The sequence below is a fragment of the Cricetulus griseus genome, assembly GCF_003668045.3.
Source record: "Cricetulus griseus strain 17A/GY chromosome 1 unlocalized genomic scaffold, alternate assembly CriGri-PICRH-1.0 chr1_1, whole genome shotgun sequence".
Classification (NCBI taxonomy): Eukaryota; Metazoa; Chordata; class Mammalia; order Rodentia; family Cricetidae; genus Cricetulus; species Cricetulus griseus.
Genome location: NW_023276807.1, coordinates 101606446 through 101626252, shown reverse-complemented (window position 1 = coordinate 101626252; position 19807 = coordinate 101606446). Strand labels below are relative to the sequence as shown.

Below are 19807 nucleotides of genomic sequence, written 5' to 3'. Positions count from 1 at the left end.
CCCTGCCGCTGCCACCCACTCGCTTCGGCCGCCGCCTTCGCCGGGCTCCAAGACCCGGCCTACGCCACCGCCCCCGTGCGCGCCGACCGCCGCCTTCGCCTTCGCCTTTTGTTTCCTTTGCTCCGGCGCCCCCGCCCCGGCTCGCGCTTTGCAGGGGACGCAGCGCGCGCCCCCAGCGGGCCCGGGAAAAGCCTCGGAGCGCGCGCTTGCGCTTGCGCGGCGGACCCCTCCTCCCTGCGCGCGCGCGCCTTTTGGCTGCGCGCCGGCGCCGCCTGGCGGGCGGGAGGGGAGGTGACGGCCGCGTTTGCAGGAGGGGCGCACCTCTTCGCTGGTTTACCCCCTGGAAGGTAGACCGAGAAAGGGAGGCGGGCAAGCGGAGAGCGAGTGCAGCGCCGGGTCCGGCGGGGGGTAGGGTGGCTATGTGGGGGGCAGCGCACCGCTGGGTCTAGACGTTCTGATTCGGTCAGGGGGCGTGTGCGCTGGGCGCACCTGCGAGAACTACCGAGCCCCGGGCCGCACGTGTAGGGAGTGTGACTTGTCCTCTGAGCAAGGAGTCTTGCTGCCTAGGGGAAAGGACTGGGGACCGGCGGGTGCCCGGCCCGGCTAGCGGGGAGGGGGCAGCGGCCATGGAGCGGGTCAACGACGCTTCCTGTGGCCCGTCGGGCTGCTACACCTACCAGGTGAGCAGACACAGTACGGAGATGCTGCACAACCTGAACCAGCAACGCAAAAACGGCGGGCGCTTTTGCGACGTGCTCCTACGGGTGGGCGACGAGAGCTTCCCGGCGCACCGCGCCGTACTGGCTGCCTGCAGCGAGTACTTTGAGTCTGTGTTCAGCGCCCAGTTGGGTGACGGCGGAGCTGCAGACGGGGGTCCTGCTGATGTGGGAGGCGCTGCGGCGGCTCCGGGCGGTGGAACTGGAGGCAGCCGCGAGCTGGAGATGCACACCATCAGTTCCAAAGTGTTCGGAGACATCCTGGACTTCGCTTACACGTCCCGAATTGTAGTGCGCCTAGAAAGCTTCCCTGAGCTCATGACGGCCGCCAAGTTCCTGCTGATGAGGTCGGTCATCGAGATCTGCCAGGAAGTCATCAAACAGTCCAACGTGCAGATCCTGGTGCCCCCTGCCCGGGCTGATATCATGCTCTTTCGCCCTCCTGGGACCTCTGACTTGGGCTTCCCTTTGGACATGACCAATGGGGCAGCCTTGGCAGCCAACAGTAACGGTATTGCTGGCAGCATGCAGCCCGAGGAAGAAGCTGCCAGGGCCACAGGTGCAGCTATTGCAGGCCAAGCTTCCCTGCCTGTGTTACCTGGGGTGGACCGCTTGCCCATGGTGGCTGGGCCCCTATCCCCTCAACTGCTGACTTCTCCATTCCCCAATGTGGCATCCAGTGCTCCTCAACTGACTGGTAAGCGAGGCCGGGGACGTCCCAGGAAGGCCAACCTGCTGGACTCCATGTTTGGGTCTCCAGGGGGCTTGAGAGAAGCAGGTATCCTTCCATGTGGCCTGTGCGGGAAGGTGTTCACTGATGCCAATCGGCTCCGGCAACATGAGGCCCAGCACGGCGTCACTAGCCTCCAGTTGGGCTATATCGATCTTCCTCCTACAAGGCTGGGTGAGAATGGGCTACCCATCTCCGAGGACCCCGACGGCCCCAGAAAGAGGAGCCGGACCAGGAAGCAGGTGGCTTGTGAGATCTGTGGCAAAATCTTCCGTGACGTGTACCATCTCAACCGGCATAAGCTGTCCCACTCTGGGGAGAAGCCGTACTCCTGTCCGGTGTGTGGTCTGCGGTTCAAGAGAAAAGACCGCATGTCCTACCATGTGAGGTCCCATGATGGGTCAGTGGGCAAGCCGTACATCTGCCAGAGCTGTGGGAAAGGCTTCTCCAGGTGAGGAATGGCCCCCCTCCCCCACTCTGCTGTGTACTATCTTAGTTACGCCTCTTGAGACAGTACCCTGCTAGGATCTGGGGATGTGGATCTTGTGGGGGTGGAAGGTCACTGGACCTTAACAGAGCATGCCATATTTAAATGTTTTAAGACTCCCGGTTTTGAGATGGTGTGGCCAAGAGCTGCATCTGTCCCTTCATGCAAGTTCTCCGGCACCAGAGCACTACTATCCTCATCCTCCGGGGGCCTGTGGAAAGGGGCCGGATTCCTCAGGCCAGAGCCATTGGGCCTCCCCATTCTTCTCCCCGGTTCCCTTTGTGTTTCCGGCACCAGGCGTGGGGCCCCCTCTGGGGGCGGGAGGCTGGGCTCCTCCCTCGACTTTCCCCGCCTGAATGGCTGCGGAGGGAGGGGCTGAACAAGTGCGTCTAGGACTCCTTATACTCCCGAGGCCCAGATCCTCCACTGTTTGAGTGGGCCACGCTGTAGCTGTAGTCTCCAGCTTTGCCCCTCATGTGACCCTAGGATTGAGAGGCATAAAGCCGGCTACTCATGGCTGTTTTGCAATAGTAATACCGAAATCTGATGGGCTCTGACCTGCTGAGTCTAGAATCCAGTGAACCCACAAGTCCTCTGTTCTCAGGACAGAATGAAAGGCAGAGACACTTTTTTTTTAACTTTTAGTGAGACTTCTTTGGGACTGAGGACTTTTTGGGAGCAGAGGGTTGTGGGTTTTTTTTTTTTCCCTAGTTTGGGAATATTTAATAAAGTCTGCTTTTAACTGGAATCCTGAGGACCTTGTGTGTGTGTGTGTGTGTGTGTGTGTGTGTGTGTGTGCTTAGTAGAGACAGGGAATTCCCTCAGAGGGGCCCCAGCTTCCAACCAGTCTTACCGGTCAGACAGCCCCTGCCCACCTGCTCTGGCGGGCATCTGGCTTGCCAGCCCAGCTGGGGACTTAAGACTCCATCCCTGGCCTCTGGGGACTGAATTCCATCCGGGTGGCATTCATTGGCTGCTGTGGCGGGAGAGGCTGGGGGGAGGGGAGCCCAGAGCTTCTAAGGGGCTTTAGTCTGGACAATGAGTCCCACACCCCCTCCCTATAAGGCTGGGCAAGGCTTCCCTGTGTCATTCTAAAGCTTCTGCCTCAGGTCCTAGGAGTCATTGAATTTCTACTGGGGGTGGGGTGGGTGGGGTGGGTTTAGCTAGATCAAGAGTGAAACATTTGCTTCCCCTCCCCCCAGGGGGGAAATGGCTGAGATACTTGGGCCCTGGGAGCCAGAGCTTGGTGGTGACTTTGTCTTTGTCTTGCTGGGGTGGAGTCCTCCCTAGGAGGGGGTGTGGGGGGCGAGGGAGGAAGATTAGCCAAATTTGGCTCATCTTTTTCAATGTCTTGTTTTTAAAGTTTGTTGATCTCTTTTCCAGACCTGATCACTTGAACGGACATATCAAGCAGGTGCACACTTCTGAGCGACCTCACAAGTGTCAGGTAGGGATTGGGCCATGGTATAGTTGGGTGGAAGACTGTTGCTGTTCTCCCAGCCTTGGCCCTGAGCAAGCCTGCTGTATTGGACCCGCTGACTGACCACTGCTTTGCATACACTTTCCACTCTCTCTCTCCCATGCCCTCCCTCTGCCCTCCTTTGTTCTGTACCCCAGTCCCCTTCGCTTCCCCCAGGGCTGAGATCCTCTTTCCTGGTTACTTGGTTCTGGTTTCCAGTCTTTACCTCTGTTCTGTTGCTTAGCTTTCCTGTCCTGGCCTTCTCGGGCTCCTGGCTGGTGGGCCACTCTGCACAAGTGTTGTTCTGGTGGGTCTGACACTTTGCTAGGCCTGGCTGCTGGTTCCCAGTCGTTTGTACCAACTGTAGGGATTTCGAAAGGGCTTCTGGTGGCCCAGCCAACAATCCTTCCCCTGGTTTGAGCTGAGTGGCTCCAGTTCCATCAGTGGAGAAAGCACGACATTAGGAGAGGCTGGAGGTAGGGAGAGGGTGGTCCCATCTCCAACACAAACAGCAAGAGCAAGGCAAGGCATTCTCTTCCAGTGTGGAATCATGTAGGGAAGGCTGGACTGGACGTTCTCCTGTCTGCTTGAATTCTATCTGGGGGCTCTGCTGGCACCTAGAAAAACGAGTTTTCTTTCCTGGCCTCAGCATTTACATGTGACAAAAATACACCACTGTCTTCGTGGTTGTCTCTCCTGTACTATGGCAAGTGGTTCAACTGACTGCAAGGCAGTGTTGTAACACTGCGAGACACTCCTATAGCCCCCAACAGGGATAGCTACTTCTAATCTGGTGGCAAGGGCAGGTTCTGGGAGATTTAGGGGAAGGAATGGATGTGCACAGTAGGACCGAGCTCCAAGGACTAGCATTGTTCACAGATGCATGGCTAGGCAGCCTCGCCCAAGGATGCTGACTCAAAATAGGCCCTGCTGGGATCTCTTTGCCTTGCTGCTTTCTGCGTGTGCATCTGATTCTGTTGTCACAGAGCACATTCTGACTCCCAGATAGTGTGCTGAGCAACCCCAGGCAGGATAGGAGGAGCCCAGAGGGCAGTGGGGGTATGCCCTGTGGCTTGTGGGGGGGTAACCTGCACTCTCTGCCCTTTTTCCAGGTGTGGGTTGGGAGCAGCAGCGGCCTGCCGCCCCTGGAACCTCTTCCTAGCGACCTGCCATCATGGGACTTTGCCCAGCCTGCTTTGTGGAGGTCGTCCCATTCAGTTCCTGATACCGCCTTTTCCCTCTCTCTAAAAAAGTCATTCCCAGCCATTGAAAACCTGAGCCCAGCACACTCCAGCAATGCTCTCTTCTGCCCAGCCCCACCAGGATACCTGAGGCAGGGTTGGACAACCCCAGAGGGCAGCCGGGCCTTTACTCAGTGGCCTGTAGGCTAGCCTGGGTCCTTCTGGAGAGGTGGAGGAGAGTGGAGGCTGGCTAGAGACCCCTGCTTTTGGGAGAGGCCAGCCAGCAAGATGGTGCCTGCCCACCATTCCCAGATTTTTCCAAGATGTCCTAAAGTATTCCCCAGCTTGTAGCTCTCAAATAGTGATATCAAGGAACACCTTTCTGAATGCCCCCCCCCCCCCACCGTAACCTCCAAGTTTCTTTCTCAACATTCTTGTCTCCCCTCCCGCTACCTTGACAGGTGGTGCCCTGGGCAAGCAACCTTGGGTGACTGGAAGTTGGTGATTCTCAGGAGCTTAGCCCCAGCTTGTGTGCTTCCCTTCCCCAGACCTCACTTTCCATACTGATGGGGGTTTCTGGCCACTCTCTCCCACCTGGGAGTCACTCCACTTCTGGAGGAGAAGCCTCTGCCCAGTTTCACGGAGGGTCGGTTGTGCTATTATTGTGCTTTTCCTCCTCACAAGATCCTGCTTTCATTTCTGCCTAGTGAATTAGATGCTCATGTTTGAAGTTTGTTTTTGTTTTTTTTTTCTGCTGGTCTGCTCAGAACTAAACTAACCAGTAGCTTTGTATTGATACATGGATTTAGGGGCTGACAAAAAAGATAGACACTGTGTCCCCTCCCCCAGGTCCCTTTGGTGTGTCCCTTGGCCCCTGCAGACTCTGCTGGGAGATCAGGAGTGATGATAAAAGTTTTCATTCTAACATTTGAGGCTTTGTGTGTTTTGTCCTTGGTCTGTCATAACAACTGGCATCATTGTCCCTTGGTGTATGAGCCAGCCCCTGCCCTGTCTCTTTCCCCTTCAGCACACATTCTCACAGACGTGACCCTCTAGCCATAACCATCTAAAGAGTACCCAGCAAGGTATGATGTGCTGGCTGTCACACCCTAGGCTTGGTTAAAACTTAAGGGATCCTCAGCCAGAGGATGAAAGGGGCCAGTTACTCAGACTGATAGAAAAGCCTTTTGAAGGTAAGGGACAGGGAGCCTCGGGCTTGAGTCTCCTTAACTGCTTCACATGCCCCAGCCATTGTCCTGGCCTGGAATTCAGCCAGAGCTGAGAGGCTGGAGTGCTTAGCCCTCCCCCATTGCTTCTGGTGGCCCCATATCTGAGGCTGGTCAGACAAGGATGAGGGTGGGATATACTCAAGACAAAGGGGTTAAGGCCAGTTGAGCTGGACTTTCATGTGTTACCCTCTAGGGTTGGGGATGCCCATTAGTGTTCCTGGGGTCCCATCCTCCAGCTGCCCCACTCAGAACTGACAGCTTTAGAAAACGTGGTGGGGTGAGAGTTAAGCATGATAGGCTCAGTGGTGAGTGGTGATGGTGTGCCTCTTATAGCAGCGGACTTCAAGCCAGCAGGCAGTCACCCCGGGCTGTTGGCTGGCTGGCCCCCTTTCAGGGCCCTTCTGTTTACTCCCTGTCTGCAGGATGGGGAGTTCTTTCTTTTGAGTTTCAGGTTCTGGGTGTCCTCTTTAAGTAAGGTCTGCTTCCCTTAGCCTCTTCTCTTTCTCTCCTGAGTCATGTGACCAGCCTCTTTTGTGTTCTGTGCTGTCTGAAGTTCTGGTTGGCCCAGACTTGGACTCACACACAGAAAAGCCTGGGGACTAGCCACAGAGGGTCAATTGAACAGGGAGCCAACAGCTACTTTAGTTTGGCTTTGTAACAAGGTGGTAGTTTCTGTTGTGGCTTCTTTATCCCAATAGGAGATTGGCATTCCTAATTGTTTTTGCTCGGGGTGAGGTTAGTTTTATTTCTTGAGAGATAATCAGTAGAGGACAGGGTAAAGAAAGCCAGCTGCATCTGAGATTTTAATTTTGCTTAGTTAATCCCCAAGTATTTAATCCATTTGGGAATAATCTAGGGTGGCTGTCCATTATCTTGGGTACCAAAGTGTGACAGGGAAAAGCCTTTAAAGGAAAGATCACAATGGTTGTCAAGGCTAACAAGGTATCTTTCATGCATCAGGCTTCCTTTCCCTGGAAAAAGGAAGACAATATTGAAGACTTTCACCTGGTTCATGTTAGCACCTTTGAGTCTGAGGCTTAAAACTTTCCTGTAGTTACTTGGGAAGGAGGCAGGTGGATCTCTGTTCAAGGCCAACCTGGTCTATAGAGTGAGTTATAGGACAGCCAGGTGAGACCTTATTTTAAAAAACAAAACCAACATCCCCACTCTCACAGCTGCAGGGGTAGGGTAGTTCTGGGATCTTTAGCAGAGCTGGCTCTTGTTCCTGGATGATGAACATGCTTACCTCTCCCCAACAGGTATTTATGAGAGCCCCTGTTGTGATTTACAGGTTGCTAGCCTGGCTGGAAGAGTCTGCATTCTCTCACTGTGGCCTATCACTGTGGTCATGATGATATCCCTGAGTTTGGTCCTCCTGTGACTGAGACTGAATACCCAAGATGCTTTCTGGGTTGCCCAGGTGCTGGAGTTTGCCTGCACATCCTTGCCCCAGGACAGAAATGGATACCAAGTACATAGGGTCAGGGTCAACACCTTTCTTGCATGGGATGCACCTGTATTGGCTTCAGAAGTGATAAGGGTATAGACTTGAGGCCAGTTGTCAACTCACCTGTCCTGCATCCTCAAAGGGCATCTGTCTGCCCAGCTATAAGATTGGTTGAGACCTCTATGTAGCTGGAAGATGGCTTGGAGACTGGTCTGGTCAGGGTGTTTAGATTGCTCCTTTATTATTACTTGAGCCTTGAGCAAGTTCACTTTCTAAAGTTAGCTTCCTCCTTTGCCACAGAATTAAACAGAAAAACATAAAAGCAGGATATCACCAGGGTGACCTGTTCAAGTTAGTACTGTTTACTTGTGATGACAGGGAACAGGAGACTTGTGCTGGTACAGAGGTCTGAGGCTGAGGAGGGAAATGGTGGCCCCACCTACCTCCATGATATTGCTATCGGCTTCATGCTTTGTACAGGAAGGTGACAGTGTCCAGACACTTACCTTGAGATTTTAGGTTATCAAGATCCACTTCTAAACTGGAAATAGAGGCAACTCCACTCCGGCAAATTAATGGGTGGCACCTCGTCAGTGGATTAATAGCAGCACCCTCAAATGTGAAAGTTGCTTTTTCTTACACTCCCAAAGCAGAGAGCACACACAGGGAACAGAAATTAAAGTTCAATTTGACATTAGCCCCTGAGGCATCTCCATGGAGCCCAAATAACTCAAAAGCCACTGAATCCACCTCTTTTCAAGGCTTTGTGACATTCCATGTTCCCCAAGGCACCCCAGCCTTTGCATGCCCTAACAAAGGAAGGGATGTTGGAGAAAGATAATTGCAAGGAAGCTAGACCCTCATTCTCAGTGTATGGTTCTGACCGTGACTTCATAGCTGCAGGGTCTGGCTGTGAGTTGTGCCTTTCCATGGCTGCAGACTCCTAGAGTGCAGGGGTAACAGCTTGCCTTGGGGGGCTGCTGTATGGATGAACTGCATAGGACAAATGTCTCTTATCAGTCTGAGCTCAGAGCCTGCTTAGTCAATGCTGCAGGCCGGAGTCACTATTTTTACCATCATTTCCCCACCATAACATTTGCACAAATGCTCTGAACATCCAAAGCCTACTTTCTCCAATCTCACATTAGTACAACCAACACTATCATTTATTTTATAAGCTGCTTTTTAAATTCACATTACAAGCATATTGTGAAGTGTTATCTTTGTACTTTGTCTTGCCTTTCCATGGCCAAGACAAATGTCATATTTGAATGAAACAAATACATTGGATTCTTTGTATAAAGCAGTAAGGGGAAATCTGGGATGGGGAACAGGAAGACTGGTTTATGTGCTATAACTTGCTTAATATAGCCAGTGCTCCTAAAGTCAGTGCTTTGTGGTTAAGAATGAATAGACATGAAGGTGCATACCTGTGACCCAGTGCTGCAGAAAGAGGAGCAGTTCAAGATCAAGTTCAGCTACATAGAGGTTGAGGTGAGCCTAAGTTGCATGAGACCCTGTCTGAAAAATACAAGGGGGTGGGGAGAAAAAAAATGAATAAATATTTAACTCCATTCAGAAGAGCAGCATAGGACTTAGCTGGCCATGTTTTGAGCTTGTCTGTGGTGAAGAACCAATAATTCCAACTCATATCCTATGAAACAGCACTGTGGAAAGGAAGGAAGCCACTTGGCACTGTGTGTAAAAGCCTTAGCTGAGCTATCCAGTTTTCCTTTTTTTTTTTGCTTTTTCGAGACAGGGTTTCTCTGTGTAGCTTTGGAGCCTGTCCTGGCACTTGCCCTGTAGACCAGGCTGGCCTTGAACTCAGAGATCCGCCTGCCCTGCTTCTGCCTCCTGAGTGCTGAGATTAAAGGCGTGCACCACCAACACCCGGCTGCCATCCAGCTTTCTAAAGGGATTGATTTCACAAGATGACCAGGAACAGGGCCTTGCTTCCTGGTGTACTTGGTCAAGTGTGAAATATCTGTTGTTCCTCATCCTGTTTTCCTTTCTACACTCAGACCTGCAATGCCTCTTTTGCTACTCGAGACCGCCTGCGCTCCCACCTGGCCTGTCACGAAGACAAGGTCCCCTGCCAGGTGTGTGGGAAGTACCTGCGGGCAGCGTACATGGCAGACCACCTGAAGAAGCACAGCGAGGGGCCTAGCAACTTCTGCAGCATCTGTAACCGAGGTAATTTTCCCACTGTTTCCTCACTTCAGAGGATGGGTTTGATCTTGTGGGGAGCCCATCTTCCCCACTGAATGAGAAATGGCCTCAAGCAGGCTTTGAGCACATCACTCAGCCAGTTGTTTGAAACCTCTTCCTTTCCGAGATGCTTGAGTGCTTAAAAGGTTCCAAGAGACTTAATGGTGGGAACAGAAGGAAAGATGGTGATGCTCCAAGCTCAGGGTCAAATACACCTGCCCAAGTGGCAGAATGGATGGATTCACAAATCTACTAAACAGAGGCTGGCTAGGAGTCATTAACCTGAACGGGCTATAAAAGGGTCCCGACAGCACACTCACTGGCATGAGACTCAACAGCCAGGGAAGGAGGCTGGATCTGGAGATGAGCAGGAGACAAAAAATTTCTAGCATAAATGTTTAAAAGAGATCCCAAACAGATTGTGGCCTTGATGAAAGACATAGGTCGAAGGTGCTCTGAGCAGGGTAGTGCGCTTGAGGCTAAGGTTGGCCTCTGTAGTGTCTAGCCGAGGCAGCAGTGTTATGTTGGATGAAGTTCGGCTTGTCTATGAGGCTCTGCTGGGTAGATTGGCTGTTGGAAATGCTGGGAGTTTGTTTGCAAGCGGTGTCTGTGTTGAAGGAGGTTGGGGCGAGGCTGTTTCTTTGGCCTCCTTCTATGCTTGCTTTGGCCAGCTGGGCATGTTGCTTGTTGTGTCCTGGGGCACTCTTGTGTCAGTGTTTTTGTAAGTCTAGTATCTGACTTAGTGGGTTCCATGCTGAACCCAGGAATCAGGAGACACAGCCCCTTGCTATGTAGCTTTGGGCTCTCCTTGCCTTGCTTCTTCTCTTCTAAGTGATCAAGTGATCAAGAACCTCCCCATTTCCATTTCATGGGGTTGCTGTGAGGATCCCAACAGTAGGTAGCAGAGAGTTCTCTGAATCCACAAGGAGTTGCATCTTTGGGACGCCCCTCCTTACATTGTAAAATGGTGAAATGGTTTGATGCTGCTTCCTGATAGTCTGGTTTGGACAAGGCACAAGACTTCTTCAGGGTGCTGTCTCCGTGTGTCCCAAAGTTCTTGATGGAGGTACTCTGATGGGTAGATGTTTTCTTGGAGTCCTGGAACTAGGTGCCTTCCAGAGATGACACACATCCTCAGATTTGCCTTGATGGCCTAGCATTGATTCCTGTTCTACTAGGAAATCTGCTGTGAATGCAACCACTAGCTGCTTCAGCTGCTTCTTGTTTTCCTCAAGCAAACAGTGGGGTGGTGAGGGCAGGCATCTTAGAAAGCTGGTTTTTGCCTTGTTGCCTCCTAACCTGGCTTCCAGAGAGCATCCCCAAATAACTCTAAACTTGCCAAAATGCGCCATCAGGATTTTGTCAAGTTTCCTGTGAAGTTACCAATCCTGGAACTAGCTCGGTTGGCAGAGCTGAGAACTGCTAAAAGTGGCGAAGGATGTTCATAAGAAAACCAGAAGTCCAGAACAGATGACAGACAGAAAAGGACAGCAGCCCAGATGAGGGCAGCAACGAAGTTAACCCATTAGGACACAGTTTTCCTCAAGAGCTGCAAAGAGGACTTGATTGATCGCCAGCCAGGAGCCATGTCACCAAGGTGTGGAATTCCAAAGAATAAACCCGGAGCCCAGCAAGACTGTGGGGGTCACAGGCTAGAGAGCAGTCTACAGCAGGAAGACCCGTTCCTCCAGGTCTAACCCCCAGGTCTAACCCATGCTGGGAACTCAGAGGAGGAAACAGCTACAGCCATTCTCGGCTGAGAGAAAGCTGGATGCTGCCTCTGGACAACCAAAAGGGACAGCAGCACACAGCAAACGGGTGGTGGAAGAAGGTGGGGGGCTCTGTGTCATCCTTTTCCCCATGCCACCAAGGCTATCTATGCTTAAATAAATGAATGTTCTTAGAGCCGCAATTGTGATTTGGTTATAGAACACCTGCAGGTAAGACTGAATCAGGTGAACTTTTACAGGTATCTTCTGTAATCTTTCAGTCCAATAATACTTTGTTAATTTTTTGAAATAGTTTTAAATTTTGTGTGTGTGTGTGTGTGTGTGTGTGTGTGTGTGTGTGTGTGTGTGTGTGTGTTTTGGTATGGACAGTGGAAGGCACTGGATCCCCTAGAACTAGAGTTATAGGTAGTTGTGAGCCATTATGTGGGTGCTAGGAACCAAAATTGGGTGCTGTTACAGAGGAGTGCTTTTAACCACTAAGCCATCTTTCCAGCCTTGCCTTGAGGCCCAGGCTGGCCTCAGACTTGCCCTCTTTTTTTTTTTTTTTTTAATATTTCATTTATTTATTATGTATACAACATTTTGCTTCCATGCATATCTGTACACCAGAAGAGGGTACCAGATCTCATAACGGATGGTTGTGAGCCACCATGTGGTTGCTGGGAATTGAACTCAGGACCTCTGGAAGAGCAGCCAGCGCTTTTAACTTCTGAGCCATCTCTCCAGCCCCAGACTTGCCCTCTTGCTTGTAATTTTTGCATTTGAGAGACTGAGGCAAGAAGACAGCTCAAATTCCAAGCCAGCCAATGCTACACGGGTGAAATCTTGTTATAGATGAAGGATAAGAGTTCAGGCCTAGTGGCCTACTCTTGTGGCAGGAGTATTCTCATGAACTCAAGGCTAGCCTGGGTTCAATAGCAAGTAACAGGCCACCCAAGCCCTTCTGTAATAAAACAGAATACACAACAACAACAAAACACACAAGATGGGGCTGGAGAGATGGCTCAGTGTTTAAGAGCACTAGCTGCTCTTCTAGAGGACCTGGCTTCAATTTCCAGTACCCACATGACTGTAGCACAAATTCTAATTGTTCTTAATAACAAAACTTGAGTCACCTATGGTGGGGGAGGAGCTGAAGGATCAGAGTGGCAAAGCAGCCAGCCACTAGAGTACCTCTACCAATGCTCAGACCAAAGAGGCAATCCTGTCCTCAGACTGCAGTGAGCTCCTGCCTCCTCTGTCTTACATTCTTTTCTCTGTCCAGCCATATGCTTTCCTGTCTCCACCTCTTTAGTGCTGACATTAAAGGCATGTGACTCCCAAGTACTGGGATTAAAGGTGTGAGCCACCATTGCTTGGCTCTCTTTTAGACTGGATTGATTTTGTGTAGCCCAGAGGTGGCCTTGAACTAACAGAGATCCATCTGCCTTTGTCTCCTGAATGCTGCTTGGCCTCTATGACTAACCAGTGTGGTTATCTATGCACTCTGATCGTAAGTCAAGCTTTATTAGATCATAAAATGTCACTACACATGGCAGCTCACAACTGTATGCAACTCCTGTCCAGAGGATCTGACACCCTCATACATACCTGCAAGCAAAACACCAATAAAATAAAATAACATAAAATAAAAATAATTTAAATACATACACACACACACACACACACACACAGAGAGAGAGAGAGACAGACAGAGAGAGAGAGAGAGAGAGAGAGAGAGAGAGAGAGGAGGAGGAGGCCAGGTGTGGTGGTGCACACCTTTGATCCCAGCACTCAGGAGGCAGAGAGGCAGAAGGATCTCGAGTTCAAGGCCAACCTGGTCTATAAAGTGAGTTCTAGGACAGCCAAGGCTAAACAGAGAAACAGTATCAAAAAACAAAACAGAAAAAAAAAAACACACAAAGGAAATCCTATCAGATGAATACATGGGTAGCAAGGTAGCACTATGCCATTCTCCTGCACTGCATGGCAGTCTTAATGCACTGTTATGTTAGATTTGGCCCCTTCAGGATCTCAACACAGAAAAAGCAGTCCCCAGTCTCTGCATGGACATAGTCATGATTGTGACACCAGTAAGAACATACAACTGAAGAACAGTGGCCTTTCACCGTTAACAACAAACTCTTCATTTCTGGAGGAGGAGACTTGCTGGCAGCAGTCATGTGTACACAATGCTTCCATCATGGAATCACAATGCTTACATCAAGCTGCCTCTTTGGCTCTTGTTAATCAGTGAGTAGGTGGGTTGACTTAGAATTTCAGCTAAATACATCTGGCCTCAAAGATACATTCTGCTCAGAAACTCAGCTTCTGTTTCATCTCCAACACTTGACTTGCTGAGTTGCTGTGTTTAAGTTCTGGGCTTTAAGTGGCAGCTGTGGATCTGTTCTTGCCACTTTCCAAGTAAGTTTGCTATAGATAGTACCATCTGCGACCAGGGGAAAGTCAAGAAGATCCAGCCACATTTTTCTCAGAATGTTTTTTTGGGAACATGGCAAGATGTTTTTATTGAGTATCTGTTGTATTTTCTTGGTAGATAGCTCTCCCTACAGAGTGACCATAATAGTTCCTGGTGCTTTTTTTCCCATTTACTTTGATTGTAGTGGACCTGTTCTGGCATGCCATAAGGGGGCTTCATTCTACTTCAGAGGCCCCAAAGAAGAAGAATTCTCTTGTGAAGTGGCAGCATTGTATCACCAGAAAGTTTTGATGCTGGTTTCTGGGGCCACTGTGCGCTGTTTGGAGTGTGTTAGAGGGCTTTACAATGCCAGCTGGAGGGGTGGGGCTGAAAGCCTCCTCTTCCCTTTAGCCTTGCCCACCCATTCCTGACTGTAGCCTGCTTCCTAGGAATGTCTGTCCTCCAAAGTCTGGCCCCAGGCCAAGCACTTAAGTACAGCCCAAGACAGCTCCCCAGGCAGGCTAGACAACTAGCACCTGGTCCAGGCCAATCTTTGAAGTAACTCTGTTAAGAAAGGAAATTTTCTCCTGATCACACATTTCCCTGGAGGACCACCACCACTGGCTATCCTCAGGAGTATTTACTAAAGAAGGTTCCCACAGGCCAGCCCTCTGTTTCCTGGCAGCCCACTCTAACACTTTCATTATCACACAATTGTGATAGTGAATCCTATTGCACAAGTCCAAAGGACTTTTTTGTTGTTTTGAAGCTCAAGTGCAATTTTACTAGAGTTTGAAGAAAACTATCAGGATATATGGTCAGAGAGGAACAGAACTGATAGAATGTAGTGTGTGTGTGTGTGTGTGTGTGTGTGTGTGTGTGTGTGTGTGTGTGATTTAGGGTGGTTTACAGGTTGTGTTCCAGCTATTCCAACAGTGGCTGTCTACCAACAGAAGGTCTGAGAATCCATTAGTTGTTCAGTTCATGAGGCTGGTCAATATATGACAGAATCCCAAAGAAGTAGGCTCTAATGCCAGTAAAGGAATGGACTTGCCATTGAGAGTGAGAGCAACCAGGCAAGCTTCCTCTTCCATGTCCTTTATATAGGCTGCCAGCAGAAGGTGTGGCCCAGATTAAAGGTGGATCTTCCCACCTAAGAAGAGCCAGACTAAAAGTGAGTTCACTTCAAATTATTTAATTAAAAAAGTCCCTTACAGGTGTACCCAGCCACTTTGGTCTTTGTTAATTTCAGGTGTAGTCAAGCTGACAACCAAGAATAGCCACCACAAAGAGACAAGCAGTAAAGTCTCAGCAGCTGCTGGCAGAAGGGAGATGCAGGAGAAAAAGAATTAAGAATCTGATGTGTGATGGGCGTGGTGGGGCACGCCTTTAATCCCAGCAATTGGGAGGCAGAGGCAGAGGCAGAGGCAGGCTGAGTTGGAAGCTAGCCAGCCTGGTCTACAGAGCAAGTTCCAGGACAGCCAAGTCTCCATGGAGAAACCCTGTCTGAAAATACCAAACATTATAAAGTGTGAAAAAACAAACTTAAATGTAAGCAGAAGTCCCTGAGGAATGTGCTGGCCAGATCTTGAGTGGATTAACGGAACAAAATCAGGGCCCTGATACTAAGTGAGCATTACACTAAAAAGCTTTGGTTCCTACTAAAGATCCTCTTTGCTCCTTGACTATGGTGGGAGTTGATGGCGTACCTCTTTCCTGTGAAACTCAAGTCAGTCGTTTTATTGGCCTGCCTGATTCTGTGGCTGTCTGTCGTCCTTGCAAGGCCTTGTGGCATTTGTGGAAATTGGTCCAAGATCCATTCTTCCAGCCTGAAATACTCGTGCCTTAAACTGGCTGAAGCGAGAGGAGTCAAATGGAGTTGTTCTAAGATGTCTGGAGATCATCCTGAGAGAACCTGATGGGCGCTCCTAAACCAAGCCGAGAAGACCACCATGGATAGGGGATGACCATGATGCCACTTTTCTGTAACTCTGTCTCTGTTCTTCAAAAAGTGAACCAATTCTTAAAATCATTGTTCTAAAGGTGGAAAACTTAAAATAGAGCATGCTCCAACAGGTAGAAGGGACCCCTGGAAGCTTTCGTGGGGATCTCCCTGTAAGTGATAAGCAGGCTTCTGCTGGATGGAGCCCCATATGCTTGTCTGACCACATTTCTAGCCATGGTCTCTACAGCTGACATGGGCCTGTGTGACATCACTCAAACCACCTTGTACTGAGGCACCAAGCAAGCCAAGGTAGCTGGCCTGGGCCCTTCAATGTAGCCTTTACAGAGAAGTTGACTCATGGACAGTGGCACTCCCCACTCTGACCTCATGGCCTGATGTGATTGCAGATGTTTTTGAGCCAAGGAGAGAACCCCTTCCAGGTGCAGCTGACCAGGGAATGCTAGCCAGAGCTGCCAAAGAAAAGGCATGGGGAGCAGAGAGATATCTCTTGCTGGCTGTGGGATCTCATCTCCTTTTGTCTTGTTTAGGTTTCTCCTCTGCCTCCTACTTAAAGGTCCATGTTAAAACCCACCACGGTGTTCCCCTTCCCCAGGTCTCCAGGCACCAGGAACCCATCCTGAATGGGGGAGCAGCGTTCCACTGCGCCAGGACCTATGGCAACAAAGGCAAGCGACCCCTTGCTCTGCACTTTGCTTCTCTGCGCAGACTGTGTTGTGGGGGCGCTGGGCCGGGTGGTGGGGAGGCAAGAATCGCAGTGCTCATCAGGACGGAGTTACCACAGGTATCTCACTCCAGAACAGTGAGTGAGGCTTTAGGGTACTGCTGATCCAGCCTGCCTCCTCTTCCCCAGCCTTCCTTCCTTCCTCTTGGCTAGACCCCCATTGTCTGGAGCCCTGCAGGGTTGCCCTAGGGCAGGAAGAGGAGCCCTGCATGATGAGTTACTCTGGGTCTATCCACTGCCTGTTGCCCTGTAGGACGATGTGGACCTTCGGCTGAATGCTTTCTCCTTGGTTGATCCTGTGGGTGGGTGAGAACCAAAGGCTGGCTTCTTCCATGGTATTGGTGGTTGGTTGTCACAAGTGGCCATTTCCAAAGAATCTCTGGTTGCATTTGTGAGATGCATCGCAGTAAATGAACCTCTGACTTGGAGTTGGTTTGTTTGACAAGCGTTTCCAGACTCACTGTTAACTTGTTGGTTTGTGGTTTTTTGTTTTGTTTTTTTGTTTTTTTGCTTTTGTTTTTTGTTTTTGTTTTTGTTTTGGTGTGTGTCATGATGTTGTTGCCTTTTCACCAGGGGCGTGGCAGATGGTAGAGATGGCATGCTCCGTGCTCCATGCTCCCCATCACAGACCTCCCATTCTGGCATGGCTCTCTGGATCCAGGCAGGAAGCTGCTAGTTGGTAGTAGACCCCAGTGTGGGCCAGGCAAGGCAGGGCAGTAAAGGCCATTTCTTGGTGTAGATGGGGCTACCCAGCTGACAAAGTTGTTCAGAGTTGCTGCTCTTCTTTGCACTTTGGCTGTATGGCCCTGGAAGGGTCTTTGCAGAAGTAGAAAGGTTGTATAAGCTGTCTGTGCCGTCAGCAAGAGCTAGCTGAGTAAAGGATCTATCTTATGGTTCTAGTTTTGCCTGCTTTGTGAAGGTAGCCATTGGTCTATTGCAGGGGACAAGCCACTGACACATCTGCTCATCTAATCAGAACAGTTTTACTCCAGAGGCATCTCTGGAAATACCTAGGAATTGGAAGGTCTCTGGGTTGTTCTGGGCAGAAGTTGGAGGGATCCCCTCTTAGCCTTCCTTCCCCGAAGCAGGCTGAGATGTTGGTGAACTCTACACACACGTCTGCATGAAGAGTTTACAGTGAAGGAGGCTGGTGGCCCCAGGACACTGTCATCTTGCCCCGATAGGCATTCTAGGCTCCTAGACAGACCAGCCAAACCTCCATGGGTTCTGCCAGGTTAGTTAATGGCCAAAGCTGGTCCTCCAGAGCCTGTGAGCTGGCCTCTCATGCAATGCCTGGCTTCATCTCTTCCCTGTTTTGTTTTTTCATAGAAGGCCAGAAATGCTCACATCAGGATCTGATTGAGAGCTCTGATTCCTATGGTGACCTCTCAGATGCCAGTGACCTGAAGACGCCAGAGAAACAGAGTGCCAACGGCTCTTTCTCCTGCGACATGGCAGTCGCTAAAAACAAAATGGAGTCTGATGGGGAGAAGAAGTACCCATGCCCTGAATGTGGGAGCTTCTTCCGTTCTAAGTCCTACTTGAACAAACACATCCAGAAGGTGCATGTCCGGGCCCTTGGGGGTCCTTTGGGGGACTTAGGCCCTGCCCTCGGCTCACCTTTCTCTCCCCAGCAGAACATGTCTCTTCTTGAGTCCTTTGGATTTCAGATTGTTCAGTCAGCATTTGCGTCATCTTTAGTGGATCCTGAGGTGGACCAGCAGTCCATGGGGCCTGAAGGGAAGTGAGACATGCTGTGTCTCCACAGAACAAACAGCCTTTGGGGACTGCTGAGAAACGCTGTGAATGCAGAGGGAAGTGATGTCTTTGGGTTCTGTAGCTGAGAGATTTTTATTCATTTTAACCCCCATCCCTGCCCCTACCCTGCTCCCCTCTCTGTCCATCACCCATTCCTCCCAATGGTCTTAGAGATAAGATAGACTCTCATCCTATACTCTGCAGAAATATTTGAGACACCCAGTATGGGACAAGAGCAGAAAACACTACATAGGCGTCTCTGCCAGCACCAGTCCTGGTTCTTCTAGGTCTGAATCCAGAACTTCTGGTGCTTAGTTCTTGGTGATCCTAAACCTCAGTTCCAAGACATTCTTGGACTTTGGTAGTCTTGGTCTTGGTCCCTTCCTGCTTCTTTCATTCCTTTAATCTCCCCCCCCTTTCCTATATTCTCAAAAGAAATTACAGTTGGGTCTCTACCCTCTTATGGCCAACTATTTTTAAGGAAGCCAGAAACCTACAGCATCCCATGGACCATAGGATGAGTGTCCTCTAAGAGCCCTTTGAGATTGGCCCTGGTCTTCTTGAACTGCTGGAAGCTAACACTTCACTGCCAGGACAAGCTCATCTACTGAGGACACCTCTACCCCAAATTCCAGTTTCTTACTTGATTTTAACCATTCAACTTGCTGTTGGGTTTTGATTTTCTAATTCTTATTATTGTTATTTTTAGGACCAGTTGTAGTGAATTGCTACTGAAAGCTACCCCAGGTGACACAGAGCTCTTTGTAAACCGCAGTCACACATTAGGGTTAGTATGAAACTTTGTTTAGATGTACTATAATTAACTTGGCTAGTTGTTTGAAGTCTATGGAAGAAATAGTTTTATGCAAAATTTTAAAAAATTCCAGTCTGGTCAGGACAAGGTTTTTAATGGTGTTGGGGGCCAGGAAGTTAGGAGAGCCTCAGGTAGAAACATTGTGTACCTTGGTTGTATTACACTTGAGCAAGCCCAGGTTGACCTTGTGATGTGAATTGATCTGATCAGACTATATTAAAAACATTAGTACGATACTCTGCCTGCTCCCCCGAGTCTAGTTTTTCAACTGTGTCTTTGGGACCTGGACTCTGTACCCCCTGTTGGGGAGGGGCAGTGAGTGGTTCCCAAGAGATGTCATTCTTCTCCATTGCACCAGTTCCACTGTGCCTGATGGGCAGATGTTCCCACCAAAAGACAAGTTTCCAGGACTCATTTACTCAACAAACATTCAATCCTCCTTTTCACTGCTTGTGTACCAGGTTATGTTTTCAGGCTCTCTATAATGAACAAAACTTACTGGGAGAGACGGTTAACAAGCAAGAGGAAAACAGCAAAAGGTGATGGGTTAGTGACAGCTAGTAGATAGGGTAGTTGGCCGGCCCAGGAAGGTGTGAGGCAAGGGTTAGGACTTGGGAACGGACTCAAGGCAGTGACCTGCTGGACTGTGGAGGGGCATAGCAGGGAGAGAAACACGACCAGGAGGCTCTAAATAGCCTCTTGAGGTTACCCCCGACACACGTTACCTAGCTTATTTTGCTGTTCATGAGTTGTGAATGTATGAAGAGAAGATATTCTGAATTCCGTGTCTGTATGTGCTTTTATGTATGTGCACATGTGGAGGGAGGGAGGCCAGAGGATAGTCTCCAGCGTCCTACCTTGTTTTCTGAAGTGCTTTTCACTGACTTGGTGTTCACCAAGTAGGCGAGGCTGGCTAGCCCGCAGGTCCCCGGGGTCCACCTGTCTCCCAGTTCTGGGATTACA

General features: G+C 50.0%; 1 protein-coding gene across 8 annotated transcripts; it reads left to right on the top strand.

Annotated features, from left to right (window-relative positions):
• The first annotated feature begins 432 nt into the window (after nt 1-432).
• Nucleotides 433-19080, top strand: Patz1 (POZ/BTB and AT hook containing zinc finger 1). Of its 8 annotated transcripts, XR_004772352.1 has the most exons (6): nt 435-1897; nt 3317-3380; nt 4505-4596; nt 9271-9442; nt 16144-16216; nt 17602-17649. XR_004772352.1 is itself a non-coding variant. In XM_027387263.2 (5 exons), the coding sequence occupies exons 1-4, from the start codon at nt 627-629 to the stop codon at nt 9392-9394; spliced, it is 1551 nt and encodes a 516-aa protein (XP_027243064.1). In that variant the 5' UTR covers nt 435-626; the 3' UTR covers nt 9395-9442; nt 16079-16212. The 8 variants fall into 8 exon arrangements, 7 of the variants coding, with proteins under 7 accessions (XP_027243061.1, XP_027243064.1, XP_027243065.1 ...); XM_027387263.2 differs by lacking the exon at nt 17602-17649 and having other exon boundaries at nt 16079-16212; XM_027387264.2 differs by lacking the exons at nt 16144-16216; nt 17602-17649 and adding an exon at nt 10813-11369.
• Nucleotides 19081-19807: the final 727 nt, after the last annotated feature.